The 14911-nt window shown below is 36.9% G+C and overlaps 1 protein-coding gene across 2 annotated transcripts in view; it reads right to left on the bottom strand.

Moving 5' to 3' along the window:
* CMSS1 (cms1 ribosomal small subunit homolog) overlaps positions 1-14911 on the bottom strand; it is a 334196-nt gene that overhangs the window by 26982 nt on the left and 292303 nt on the right. For both annotated transcript variants that reach the window (XM_039856947.1, XM_039856948.1), the window contains one exon: positions 6616-6704. In XM_039856947.1, coding sequence (XP_039712881.1) covers positions 6616-6704 — 89 coding nt within the window. The remainder of the gene's footprint in view (positions 1-6615; positions 6705-14911) is intronic.

Here is a 14911-nt window from a genome sequence, read left to right as displayed (position 1 = left end):
GGAGAGGAGGAAGCTAATAATTAGTGAGTTTGACCTGTTGGGCTCTAAAAAGGTTCAGTAGTTGGAGGTATAAGGTACTACAGAGAGTAAAAGGTTTAAAAGAAAGAGATTGGTTTAAAGTTTATATTTAGAAAGATTAGCTTCCCTTGCACCTTCCACTGAGCTATATCTCCTGTCAGGCAGCCAAGCAACCCTCTTATTAAGGCTTCCTCTCATCTTGCTCTTTCTGGCAGCAGACTGGAGGTTAATTCTCTGGAGAGGAAAAGGCGACCAAGAAGTCTGGCACAGGGGAGGTATGGGAGAGGTTGAGGCTTACTTCTTTTTCCTGTTCCTATTTCAGGATGTCTCAAGCCAGGCTTATACTGCAAGCAGGAGACCACTGAATTCTTCTCTGGAAAAATGAAATGGCCTAAGAGAAATGCCACAAGAGTGGCATTTGTGAGTATCATACTAAAAATCAAGCTTGTTATCCTACCATGAAGGCCACTAATCAATAAGCCTGACTATGTACAGCAAGTTTCTAACAACGTTTTAATGTATCTCTCTTTAATATGAATAGAAAGCTAAAAGTTCATCAGACAGCTAAGGAAAGTCTCTAACAAAAAAGCAAATAAACAACAAAAAGAAAAAGAATCTGGAAGATAGAGGGACATTTCTTCAAAATGATAACAATTAATATTCTCAGAGAGATAAGAAGAATTTGCATCTATGAAACAAGAACATGATGCTATTAAAAAAGGGAACAATCAGAAAATATATAAACATTTAAACAAATAATTAAATTGGAATAAAAATGTAGGAGAAAGGCTTGAGGATAAAGTAGAGAAAATCTCCCAGAAAGATTTCAAAAATGGTAAGAAAAAAAGGGAAGAAAATTAGAGAATCAGCCCAAGAGATTCAACATTCCAATAAAAGGTATTACAGAAAAAGAGGTTGTGTAAAATAGTGGGGAAGGAGTTATCAGAGAAATAATAAAAGAAAAACATTCCAGAACTGAGGGAAACTTTCTAGAACACGAGACTCCAACTTGAAATTTCATTAGGGGTAGAGTACAATACATAAGAAATATACCCACACCATGGAACATAACTGTGAAATTTCAGAACATTATGAACAAACAAAAGATTCTAAAAATTTCCAAAGAGAAAAAACGTTAACATACAAAATACAAAAAGTTAGAAAAATAATGGTTTCAGACCTTGCAATAGCATTACTGAATTCTAGAATTCTGTGGAACAATACCTTCAAAATTAGGAGGAAAATTTATTTGCAAATTAGACTTTTATACCTAGCCAAACTATCAAACAAGTTAAGAGTAAAATAAAAACATTTTCAGATCTTAAAGGTCTCAAAAATTTTACTTTCTACCCACAGATACCGAAGGTTGTATCCCAGCAAAATAAAGGGCTAAACCAAGACAAAAGAAGACATGGGATTCAGCAAACAGGGAGACTAACCCAGGAGAGTGTTGAAGGGACAGTAAAGAAAAGTCTCAATTGTTCAGCAGGCCTAGAAAACAACCAGTTCAGAGTGGAATAGGAGTATGGAGGTCTGCAGGAAAAAGCAATAACTGATCTATTTGAGCATGTGGAAAATATTATTCATGGGCATGTGGAAGGAATGTTGGAGCATATGGGAACAATTAACAATAGGAACACAGCGAGCTAGGCAAATGAAGAAATGAGGTAATTATTAATGCCATGAAAATGAAGAGTTGTGTAAGAAAGAATGGATGATTATAGCTTCTCTTTTCTTCAGGATTGAACAGTATTTTCATGGTCATAATAATGAAATAGTGACAACTGTTTTAACCAAAATGTGATATTGTGTTGGCAGGCGATGTAGCAGCTGGAGAGGGATTAGGAGGTAGTGGGAGAGCTATGTCCTCGTATGCTACCTCAGGAAGTTAACATATCATGTCAGAAATTGATAAATCAAGAAATAGCAGCAGAAAGTATCATGTAGCAAATAAGAGAAACAATTAAAAGCTGAGGGTGATCGCCTCTGAGGAAAGACCTAGGGTAACAGCAGAGAAGGGGACTGCTGTTTTTTAATTAAAAACATTTAATAGCGTTTGGTTATTACTTTGATAAAGAAGATTTAAATTGTCATTTTATAACCAAAACACGAATGTTCATGGTAAAAAGAAAAACAATTTACAAGTGGCTTTTTAGTTTCTTTTGGGATTGGTCAAAAGTTATTCAATACACACCTACTGAAATGTTTAAAATTAAAATGCTGATAACTCCAAATGCTGATACTCATTCAATCATGGTGGGAATGCAAAAATGGTACAATCGTTTCGGAAAATAGTCTAACAGTTTTTATAAACCTAAACATGACTCAGTAATTCTTCTCCCAGGTATTTACTCAAGAGAAATAAAAATATATGTTTACAAAAAGACTTGCATAAGAATGTTCATGGCAGGTTTATTCATAATAGCCCCAAACAGGAAATAGCCCCAGGTATTTATCATAGAAGAGTAGATAAACAAACTGGTATTTTCATGTAATTGAATATTAGTGTTATAAACTGAATTGTGCCCCCCACCCCCAATTCATATGTTGAAGTCCTAACCCCCTATGTGACTGTATTTATAGATAGGACCTTCAAAGAGGTAATTATGGTTAGATGAAGTCATAAGGGTGGGGTCCTGATCCAACAGGACTGGTGTCCTTATATAAGGAGGAAGAGACACAGGGATGCGCACACACAGAGGAAAGACCTTTCTCCAAGCCAAGGAGACAGGCCTCAGGAGAAACCAAACCAAACACCTTGATCTTGGACTTCACGCCTCCAGTGAAGAGGCTCACATGGTGAGGGACAGAGGCCTGCCAACAAGGAAGTTGAACTCCCTAGCCCCAGCCCACAACTTGACTGGCACCCAATGAGAGTTGTAGAGACAGAGACAGAACTAAGCCATACCTGTGAGATAACAGCGACTATGAGGTAAAGAATTTATGTTTTAAGCTACTAACTTTTGGGGCAATTTGTTATAAGACAACAGATTAATATAAATAGGAAGAGAATTGAGACACCAGCATGGAAAGGAAGAAAGCAAATCAGAGAGTGGATAGGACATATTCCTCTTATCTCTTAAAACTGTGGAGAGAAATCTTGAAGATAAAGAGTGAGAGACATATGAAATGATCAATGTTCAAATAAGGAAAGAGTAAGAAAATATAACAGTAGAGAAAGGTGAGTAAGGAGGGAAAGGGATAAGTACTCTTGCTGAAGTTTCCTTTAAGATCTAAGGAGATAGCCAAAGGCTAGTTTAACAAAAAAAGCAGCACAGTGTGGTCTCTTGAAGGGGAGGATGGGTTATGGAACCACTGAAAGGCTGCTGACATCATGAAGGCATCAATGAAAAGTCATGAAATCCCTCATAACGGATTATATTCCTTCAGGGACCATGACAACAAAGTCACCAGGGCTGGCTCTGAAATGACTGATGTTGAGGAGGGAAGAGGGTGATGCAATCTCTAGGAGTAGGGGAATTCATGATTTACTTTGGAAGCAATATCTGGAAAAAAAAAAAGAACTGTTGGCAAATCTTTATACTCACATTATTAAGGAGGCCAAGGATGATTATTTAGATGTGAAATGGTTGCTAGAAATGATGTAGCTGCATGGGTAAAAAACTTTTATAAAGTTATAAATCTGCTGCTTGAAATACTGGCCAAATGGGAGGTGTGGACTCAGTAATGGAAATGTGAGGCCAGCTATGGCACAGGAAAGAACTCTAACTTGACAGATACTCTCACCTGGTGAAATTAAAGCCTAAACGTATATTACAGCTGGCAGCATAATGGCAGGCAGTTCCTATGCGAGCATAAAGCAAAACAAAAAACAAAGAACAGCAAAGTGATTAAAATAATTTTAAAAAAATTAAAAATTCAAAGATAGCATAAAGTATCTTTTTTTTTTTTGATCCAGGGAAAAAATGTAATTACTATTAAAAAGCAAATATTCAGTCATATCAACTAAATGAGTCAAATGCCTAGCAGTAAACACAAAGGAAACCTTGGCCCCCAAGGCGCTTATGAAATAGTTGGAGACCATGCTCTATGTGTGTAAATAACTAGAGCAGTCAGGAAAGGACAGTCTGCCTGATAAGAAGGTTGTTCTTGGGATGGTGAGATGAGGTCCAGAAGGAGAAGAGCAGCTGGAGAGAGAATGGGGAAGACACAGAGGAGCCAGGGGGACTGTGTGGGCAGCCAGGGAGGAAGATAAGAGACCTCGGCTCTGACTGTCAAGGTGGGGAAACCTTTCAAAGAGAAGGGCAGAGGTGGTACACTGGGTCACCAGGGTCCAAGAGACCTTTGCAGGCAGCAGCGTCAGGGAGCCGATGGCTCACAAGCTGGGACACAAAGAGTTGAGATGGAAAGAGTGGTGAGAAAATTAGAATACTGCTATAGTTATCCATTCCTTCTTTTCACAAATAACAAGTGCCAATTCAGGGCAAGATTCTGTGCTAGGTGTTGTGGAGATGCAGATAAACTCTGTTCCTCGAGGTGTACAGACTGGTAGGGAGACCAGGGAGCTAGCCAGATAACACTCATAGGAGGCAGAATGGCACAGGAGAGCCCCTTGTGAATTCTCTGGCCAGGGAAATGAGGAGAGGCTTAGAGGAAGCAGGTAGGACATTTTGTCTACCTAGGACTTGAATTCTTTAAAGCAATTTGGTAGTGAAAGAAATTAGAGCAAAAGGAAGGCGGTTAAAATGGTCCATAAAATATTAAGCTTTTGTAATGTTTTTTCTTAGCAGAAAATAGCAATGGTATGTTACCAAAAAAGCACATGAGGACATGGTGAATCTAATTTTCCCAAATTGAAAGAGGAAAGACAGGTGAAAAAGGAAGTGGAAGCAGCAGCATCCTCAGCACCTGGCTAATAGCCACCCAAGTGGGCCATGACACCGAAACCCACCTCCAAGCCTCAGGTAATTTGTCAAGTGGGGTACCCCGTACTTCACAGGGCAGCCGTGAAGATTATGTGAGTCACTATGCCTTGCACTGTGCCTGTGGTAAGTGCTCAATAAATGGCCTTTATTACTGTTGAAATTTGGGTGGCTGAAAGATAGGCGAATGCTCACAGAAATGAAGAATGTATTTAACTTTTTCCTCTCTCATTTCTCCCTTTTCTTCCGATGGTTCTCTGCCCTTTATTTAACATGATGGTTGTGGGAAAAGAAGGGCCAAGGAGGAAGAAGCTAAAAACAGGAAATTTAGCGATGCAGATGGCTCTACCAATGAAAAGACAGAAAAGATGCAGGCTTGGGCAAGTTTATTAATGCAAACCTCTTTCACTAATGAGTGCAGAAAACCTGAGTAGTGAGCAAGAAAAATATCAAGGGAGAAAGAAAGAAAAAAGAAAGCCAATGGGGTACAAAGAATATTTGGAAACAAGTTCTGCAGGTAGGCACTGATTAGATGCAAAGGCCAAAGAAGGCATAATTATGGTGTGGTTGGTGGGATAAATTAAGGTACAATTAAACCCCACCTTGGTGAAATAAATTGAAAAGCGAAGGACATTAACCTGTAGATCTTAGAAAGCATGGTTAAATCTCACACTGATAGAGGGCTTTTGAGCAAAATAGTTAATAGCTGGAGAGAAAACCAAGATGATTATATATAAAATATGTATACCTTTCTGCTTTCCTCTTCCCACAAAGAAAAAACAACAAACAAAAAAGACAAACTACATTTCATTATAACAATGAACACTTCAATGCTTATTCTTATTGGCAACCATTGTTGAAAGTACAACAAGTATTAATTGTTTAGTACTCACTGCAACTTTGTGAGGAAAATACAATTACTATGACCAATGAGGAGACTGAGGCACAGAAGGTTTAAGTTGCCTAAGGTCTCACGGTTTGTAGGTAACCAAGGTGCCACACTGCTTCCCACAATTACCCTGGTCGTGAACTTTGGGTAGAGTCACCCTGTGCAATGAGTTTAGGGCCACTTACAATATGACCACAAATCATATTACAAAGATGATAACTTTGGACTGACAATAGATAGTTCTTTAAAATTCACACATGGTTACCAGTCAGGTTTGAAGAACACATAATGTGAAAAAGCTGCAAACAGATGTGAGTGAACAGTAGGAAGATTAAAAAGGAAATAAAAAGCCATAGGTCCAGGAAACAAAGTTTACCAAATGGCCACTTGTGGTACTATGAAGGCAGCAAATCCTGTGATAATTCATACAATGGACCATAATGCTGGGTAGCATGAGGCCCTGGGGGCCCGTTGGCAGCACAGCATGGCACTGTAATCATGCATTGGTGAGCGGGGGGTAATCTTTCATATCTTTATGAAATTTGTCTCCTTTCAAGAACTGTACATAGAAGAATAAGACTGAATATTTGGTGAAAATGTGACACAAAGATCTGAGGTACCATTATTGTAAAATATATTTACATTGCGAAAAAAAATATTAGGGGAAAAAAAGACCTTGCTTGTTTATAATTAATGAAGCATGGCTTTTTCAATGGTAGAGAAGGTAAAAGTTTCCCAGAACTCCAACCAACAACTGATGTTAGGCACAGGGATACTGTAGAGGGTGCAAGTGGCTGATTGCAGAATCCAACAGTGACTGGTCACCTGTTTGGTTTTCTTTGACAGTGCAGGAACTGGAGCTGTCTTCTGCTGCATCATTTCTGTGTTTCCTCCTCCTTCACCATCTGATGCATCTAGAAAATATAAAGTTTAAAAATTAGAAAAGTTCTCTCTCTCTCTCTCTCTCTCTCTCTCTCTCTCTCTCTCTCTCTCTCTCTCTCTCTTTCTCTCTCTCCCCCTCCCTCCCTCCTTCTCATTGCTAGCATGATCTTTTGGGTACGTGCCACCTGTCTAGAATGCTCTATCCTTTGATTTAGTAATTCCACCTCTAAGAAGCTGAATTTAAGGAAAGGATCCAAAATGAAGATAGAGATTTCAGGACCAAGATGGCAGTCTTATGAACAAAACTGCAAAACTGAAGATTATCCAGATGTCTAACATTTGAGAGTGTTTAATTATGGAACATTCATACTGATTTTACAGATATTAAACTCTTCATTTTCAGATAAGAAAGCTGCTGCTTAGGAGAATGAAGTAATCTGCCCCAGGGCACACACATGGGAACCCAGATTTGAGTACCAAGTCTTCCTCACAAGGGACGCTATCTGCACTGAGAACAATCAAGCTCTTGACCTGGGTGCTGACCCCAGGGGAAATGTTAAAGAGATTGTGACAAAAGGATTTTAGGTCATAAGAAATTCTTACTTTGAATTTTTATAATCTTTCAACAATGGAAAAGATAAATTCTTCTAAGAATCAGGAAAAATAAAAGTTTTATAGTTTTTCTGTATATAAAGCTCTCTTCAAGAAACATGGCAACCACAAATTTCTTACTTCCCATGATACTATAATGCCTTCTGGTTTGTCGATAAACACATTTTTGAATCTTTGAAAGGCTTTACTTATTCCCTTAAAGTTTCTCTATATATCTTAAAGTAAGCCCAAAATATGAATTTGTGAGCAATCTTGGTCAGAATTCATACTTAGTTAAAAATTAACCCATTTGGTAATCTTGAGCTTTTAAATGTTGGTTTATTATGATGATAATTTCATAAGTCAACTTGATTGGGCCACAGGGTGCAGAGATATTTGGCCAAAAGTTATTCTGAGTGTTTCTGTGAGGGTGTCTTGGATGAGATTAACATTTGAATGGGTAGAATGAATAAGACAGATTGCCCTCCCTAATGTGGGTGGGTCTCATCCAATCAGATGAAGATCTGAATCAGGTGACCCTCCTCTGGGTAAGAGGATTTTTCCTGCCTTAGGACTTGAACTGAAACTTGGGCTCCTCCTGTATCTGGAGCCAGCTGGGCCTCAGACCAGAACTACGCTATTAGCTCTCCTGGTTCTCAGGCCTTCTGACTAGGACTAGAACTAAACAATTGACTCTTGTGAGTCTCCAGCTTGCCAATTCACCATGCAGATCTTGGGACTTGCCAGCCTCCATTACTGCATGATCCAATTCCTTATTTTATATCTAGATATAGAGCTATACAAGTATAGATAGATATATAGAAATCTATCTCCTATTGGTTCTATTTTTCTGGAGAACCCAGATTAATAAACATACTTTCAACTGCATAGCATGAAAAAAAGTACTCTACCTAACAGAGTAGTAGCAGGGAGGAGATTAACAGATTTTTAAATGAGTGATTAAGTTGGCATTAAAAGTATTTATAGAACTCCTTCTGGGAAGATAGTAGTTATATTTTTCCTTATTCTTTCTTTTAATTACAGCTAAAATTCCTGGACACTGCATATAAAACAAACACAGAAAGTCTCTGAAAGGTGGAGAGAAGAAGACAGACCTGTAGGGACTTTGGGGCCCAATGAACAACATAGGGGGAAGCTCCTTGGGTTTCCTTTTGCCTCATTATCTCAGACTTGGAGCATAAGAAGCAATAACTTGAAAATTACAATTTGAGAGCAGACAAAAGAGGCCCCAACAAACATCTGCTCTATTTAACAAAATGTCCAGAGATGAGGCAGGCTAGCAAGACAGAAAACTTATAGACAATAACTAGTTGACTCCAGCCAAACACCACTGAAAAACTGTGGCCTTATCTCCACCAGCAAAGGCTGAATGAGGAGCCTAGATTTTCACCTTTGCCAGGCTATAATGAAGCACCCTAACTCTTCCTTCACCTCCTACCAAGTGGGATTGAACCCCTGAAGGGATTTTTGTCCCTGAAGAGTGCTAACAAATCTTAGTTCCCTCCTCCTATCACCACCACCACCACTGCAGTATCAATGGAGACCATGTGGTGAGCTTAGAATTTTACTTCTTCCTGGCAGTAATGAAGTACTTCTCTCCCCCATACCCCACTAGGATAGTGTCAGAGGAGTCAGGACTTTCCATACTGCCCAGTGGTAATGAGGCTACGCTCACACTAGTAGTTTTAACAACCACTGAAGTAGCTATACAAAGAGATACACTCAGGAACACAAAGATAAATTGAAACAGAATTCTATGTTCGAGTAACAGGAAAGCAGGAAAGAGAAAACAGAGAAACAAAACATAGTAAACAAACAGAAAAAACATAATATGGCAGATTTAAACCCCAACATTATCTATAATTATATTAATGTAAATGGTCTAAACATACCAATTTAAAGACAGAGGTTGACAGAGTGATTAAAAAAGATGACTTAACTATATACTGTTTACAAGAAACTTACCTCAAATCTAATAATTAGGCAAGTTGAAAACAAAATGATGGAAAAAAATATAACATGCAAATATTGCTCAAAAAAATCAAGAGTGGCTATATTAATATTAGATAAAGTGATTTTGGAGTAAATAAAATTACCAGAGAAGGAGGACTTTATATAATGACAAAAGTGTGACTCTAACAAGAATACATAGCAATCTTGAATGTGTATGCACCAAACAACAGAGCTATAAACTATGAGAGGCAAAAACTGATAGAAATGAAAAAAGAAACAGACAAACCTACAATTAAGTTGCAAACTTCAACGGTCCTCTCTGAAAAACTGAGAGAATGACTAGACAGAAAATTAGCAGAAGAATTGAGTGACACCATTTACCAATAGGATCTGATCAACATGTATAGACTACTGCACTTGACAAAGCAGAATATGTATTCTTTTTAAGCATTATGGAACACATACCAATAAAGACCATATTCTAGGATATAAAACATCAACAAATTTAAAAGAATCGAAATTGATAAACAGCATGTATAAAAAACCTATAGCAAACATTATCAACTTAATAATGAAAGACTAAATGCTTTCCTCATTTGCAAACAAGACAAGGATGTCTGCTCTGACCAGCATTATTCAACATAATGCTAGAACTTTTAACCAGTGCAATAAGACAAGAATGGAAAATAAAAAGCATATACATCAGAAAGGAAGAAATTAAACTACTGCCATTTGCAGATCACATGATTGTTTACATAGAGAATCTCAAGGACTCTAAAAACACCAAAACACAAAACAAAAACAAAAAAAAAATGCCCTGCTAGAGCTAAAAACTAGAGAGCTTCGCAAGTCACAGAATAAAGCAAACATCAATTTTATCTCTATATACTAGCAATGAACATGTGAACATAAAAATTAAAAACACAATTCCATTTACAATTGCTGAAAAAAACCTCAACATATTTACATGTAAATTTAACAAAACATGTACAGAACTTAAATGCTGAAGACTATAAAATGGAGATGAAAGAAATTAAAGACAACCTAAATAAATGAAGATATATACCATGTTCATGAATTTGAAGACAAATCATAGTAAAGATATCAGTTTTTCCCAAATCAATATACATACAGGTTTAACACTATTTCTAACAAAATCCCAGCAAGATTTTTCCCTAGATTTACACGATTATTCTAAAATTGATGTAAAACGTCAAAGGAACTAGAATAGTTGAAACAATTCTGAAAAAGAATACGTAGTGGGAGAAATTATGCAATTTCAAGACATATTATACAGTTACAGCAATCAAGACTGTGTGGTATTGGCATAGGGATAGACATGTAGAAGGATGAAGTAGAATATAGATCAGAAAGAGACACACACAAATATGCCCAACTGATTTTGGACAAATGTGCAAAAGCCATTCAATGAAGAAAAAATCCTTTCAATAAATGTAAAAAATAATCCATAGGCAAAAAAATTAACCCCTATGTAAGTTTCATGCCTTATACAAAAATTAACTCAAAACGGATCACTGATTTAAATGAAAAATGAACCTTTGGAAAAAAAAGCGAAAACCTTTAAAATCTAGTGTTAGGCAAAGAGTTCTTAATTTTGATACCAAAAGTACAATCAACATAAAAAATAATAATTAGTTAGACTTTATCAAAATTGAAAACTTTTGCTTTGCAAATACCTTGTTAGGAGAATGAAAAAACAAGAAAGAGAGTGAGAGAAATATTTATAAACCATGTAGCTAACAGAAGACGGATTGATATCTAGACAACATAAATAATTCTCAAAATTCAACACTAAAAAAGCAGACAGATTAGAAAATGGCAAAAGACATGAACAGATATTTCACTGAGGAGGATATTCTATGGCAAACAAGTACCTTAAAATATATTCCACATCATTAACCTATAAGGAAATGCAAATCAAAACTATGAGATATCACTACAAACCTATCAATGGCTAACATTAAGAAAATAACACCAATACCAAATGCTGGTGAGGTTGCAGAGAAACTGGATCACTCATACATTGCAGTGGGAATGTAAAAATGGTACAGCCACTTCCATTCCACAAATGGAAAATAGTTCAGCAGTTTCTTAAAAAAACAAACAAAACTAAACATGCAACTACTATATAACACAACAACTGTACTCCTGAACATTTATCCCAGAGAAATCAAAACTTAGTTTATACAACAACCTGTATACAAATGTTTACAGCAGCTTTGTTTATTATGTATAATAGCCAAAAAACTCGAAAACAATCGAGGTGTCCTTCAGTGGGTGAATAGTTAAGCAAACTGTTACATCCATACCATGAAATACTAATCAGCAAAAAGAAAAAGAAAACGAACTATTGATACACATGACAACCTATATTAATCTCCAGAGAATTATGCTGACTGAAAAAAGCCAATCCCTAAAGGTTACATATTGTGAGATTCCTTTTATATCACATTCTTGAAATGACAAAATTGTAGAAATGAAGAATAGAATATTGTTTCCAGAGAGTTAAGGAGGGGGTGGGGTTGGGAGGGACGTGGATGTGGCTACAAAAGAGCAATAAGAACGATTCTTGTGGGGATGGAAATGTTCTGTACACTAACTGTATCAATGTCATTATCCTCGTTTGATTTTGTCCTATAGTTTTGCAAGTTTTTACCATTGAGGGAATCTGGGAAAGGGGGATATGTGATCTCTCTGTACAGTTTTTTACAACTGCATGCGAACCTACAATGATTTTGAAATAATAATAAAAAAAATCTTTAAAGGAAATCTATCATTTTCTTCAGGAAGCCCAAAATTATGCTGGAAAAGCCAGCAGGCTGTGTGGTTGACTGTGAACAAGACTCTTGTGTCATCCTGCTGCTGGGGTACCCCTGTCCCTGCAGTCCTGACTCAGAGAGTCAGGAGGGCAGCTGGGTTCACAGAACCACAGTTGACCCAGGGAGGCCACGATGAAGTCGTAAAAAAAAAAGGCTAAGGTAAGGGCTAGGGTGGCCAGACAAAATATCCTCTAAATACGAATTTCATATAAACACTGAATAATTTTTTAGTATAGGTAAGTCTCAACTATTGCATGGGGAATAGCTCAATTATTCACTGTGTATCCGAAATTCAAATTTAATGGGTTGTTGTTACGTATTTTTATTTGCTAAATCTGGCAACTCTACCTAGGAAATATCATTCCCCAGAAAAAGCCACCTTTAGTCCTGAGATGTTTCTTATATTGGCTTCTATTCATGAGGCCCCCTTTCTCTTCACATTCTCCAACTCATTTTCATCTGCGATCCTTCAAGTAAGCCTTTGCTAGGACTACACAGCCCTCCTTCTTCCTCTTGCCTCTGCACTTGTATACTATTGTACTTTATAAACCAGCACATAAATTTATCCTTCCTCACAGTGTGAGCTGCTGGTATTGCATAAATGTTAGGCTTTCTCTCCATCTTAACTGTAAACAGTTCGAAGGTACCCATCAGTTCTTCAAGTACTTGGTGTTGATTAAAAGTAAAAAGCACTCCCTTACACCTATTGCTTTATTTACATTTACATTATAAGAGTAATATATATTCTCTGTGTAAAACATTAAATCCCTTGCAAAAATCTTTTATCCTTTTATTAGCTTTAAAAATCACTTTAAGATAAAAAGGATGAAATACAAATAAATGTCAGGATCAAAACTGTAACTATTTAAGAATTAAGCAATGCTATTTTTAAAAAAAATTCTGAATTCTGTATTTCTCCATGGCCCAGAATCTGGTAACTGAAGAGTACAGTCTATACATAAGCAATCTAGTTGAAAAAAGCATATTTTTAAAAGTACGTGACTCTTACACAAAAAAAACCCATGAGAAATATTTAAAATACCTTGTTAATCAAATGCTCTAAATCTGAGTTACTTCTTGTTCCAAAAAATTATTTCATCTGAAACCCTTTAACACATAAAATGAGATCATCTCATATCACCATAGGTTGACTATATTAGTTGTTTCTTTAGTCTGTGATGTTTTTGGTTCCAAGAGAGAAAATTGCTTTTCTGAAATAAGGATGCTAGTTCTGTGATTTCCATTAAGAGAAAAGTTTGGAGACCCAAACTGGCCAGCCTGGATCTGGCACCCAGGTTTCTCTAGAATTGCTTGCATTTGGTTTAAGCCAAGTCTGTGCCACTCAGTCCCAGCAGCTGATTCAGCCCATGCAGTGGAGCCACCGAGCAAATGCCATCCATCTCCAAATCCCCGAAACCCTACTTAAAAAAAGAGATACTACCAGATGGGATGGGTTGAATTCTTTCAAAAGAGGAGTCAAGCGTGCACTGTTCTTTTTAAGTATATGGTAAAAACAGCAAGCTAAAATGTCTTCCCTTTCCCTCAATCGTCCTCTTCAGGAGAAATATCAGAAGTCCAATTTCCAGCAATTTCCTTAAGCTTCTGAGTACCTGCTTGCATGGACCCCGTCTAGGCTCTGGGAGGGACTCTGACAATGGATTATAAAGTCAAATTTTCTTTAAAAATTTGCAAAAGGAAGGTATTTTTTTTTAACTACAATATGTTCAGACCACTCTCTATTTCTAGTCAGAATTCTCCTGTCACATATCCCCTAGTGAGTGATGCTGGAATGGGAGTGAGCATTTTGGGGATCCAATTAGAGGAAGCTGGTTGAACATACATTTAGTTTAAAGGTAAGGAGATATTATGTGGTTTGCAATCATATAGTCTATAGTTAAATTACTGCTAGCTGTCGTTGTGTAGGAATGCTTCCAGGAAGGCTACCATCCTGTGCTAACCTGATATTCAGGCCAGACGCTATAGGTCATGACACAAATGTGCCTGTAGCACCCGTCCTAGAACTATGTGGGAAGTGGAGGAGAAGCAAGGTTTGAAGCCAGGTTTCTAATTATGAAACCAGAAACTAGTGAATGGAAAATTCTTTCAAACACCAAAAATGTAAAACTGTAAGCAGAGCATTAAGTTCCCATTTTTACCTATTCAAAAATGGAAGATCTCTCCTGTAGGAATACAGTAGATCGTGCATTTTATATATTTTTAAAGAAACTAATATTTTTTTATTTCTTATTTGAGGGGGTGAATAAAATAAAAAAATTCAGAATTCCTGTGTTTGTAGCAGTACTGTTGTGATTTCTCATTTAAAATAATTTATTTCACACCGAATTTTGTATCAGTAATTTTATATTCTTTTCCTAAGAGAAGGCCCCCCAAATTATATAAGCTTCAGGCCTCATAAAAACCTAGATCTGCCCTGGGTAGCAACCTGCTGAACTCTCTTTCAGTTCTCATAGTTTTGCAACAAAACAAGCTACTGAAACACACAACAACAAGGATAAGTTTCAACAGCAAGATGCAAAGCAGAAGAAGACAGATTCAAGAGGTTACATAAAGTGATCCTATTTATTTAACACTCTGTAAAAGGCAAAAATATAGGGACACGCACATACACACAAACAGATCAGCAGTCACTGGGTACTGGATATGGGAGGCCTCTGGAGGGTGATGAATATGCTCTCTCAATTATGGTTGCACAACTGTATGCATTAATCAAAATTTCTAGAACTGTACACTAAAAAGGGTTAATTATACTACATGTAAACTATTCATCAATAAACCCGACTTAAAAAATAATAATAGAAGCTAATTTTCATAGC

Source organism: Pteropus medius, unplaced genomic scaffold (assembly GCF_902729225.1).
Source record: "Pteropus medius unplaced genomic scaffold, Ma_sr-lr_union100, whole genome shotgun sequence".
In the NCBI taxonomy this organism is placed as follows: Eukaryota; Metazoa; Chordata; class Mammalia; order Chiroptera; family Pteropodidae; genus Pteropus; species Pteropus medius.
Note: the sequence above shows the minus strand (reverse complement) of the source record. Positions and strands in the feature narration are given on the sequence as shown.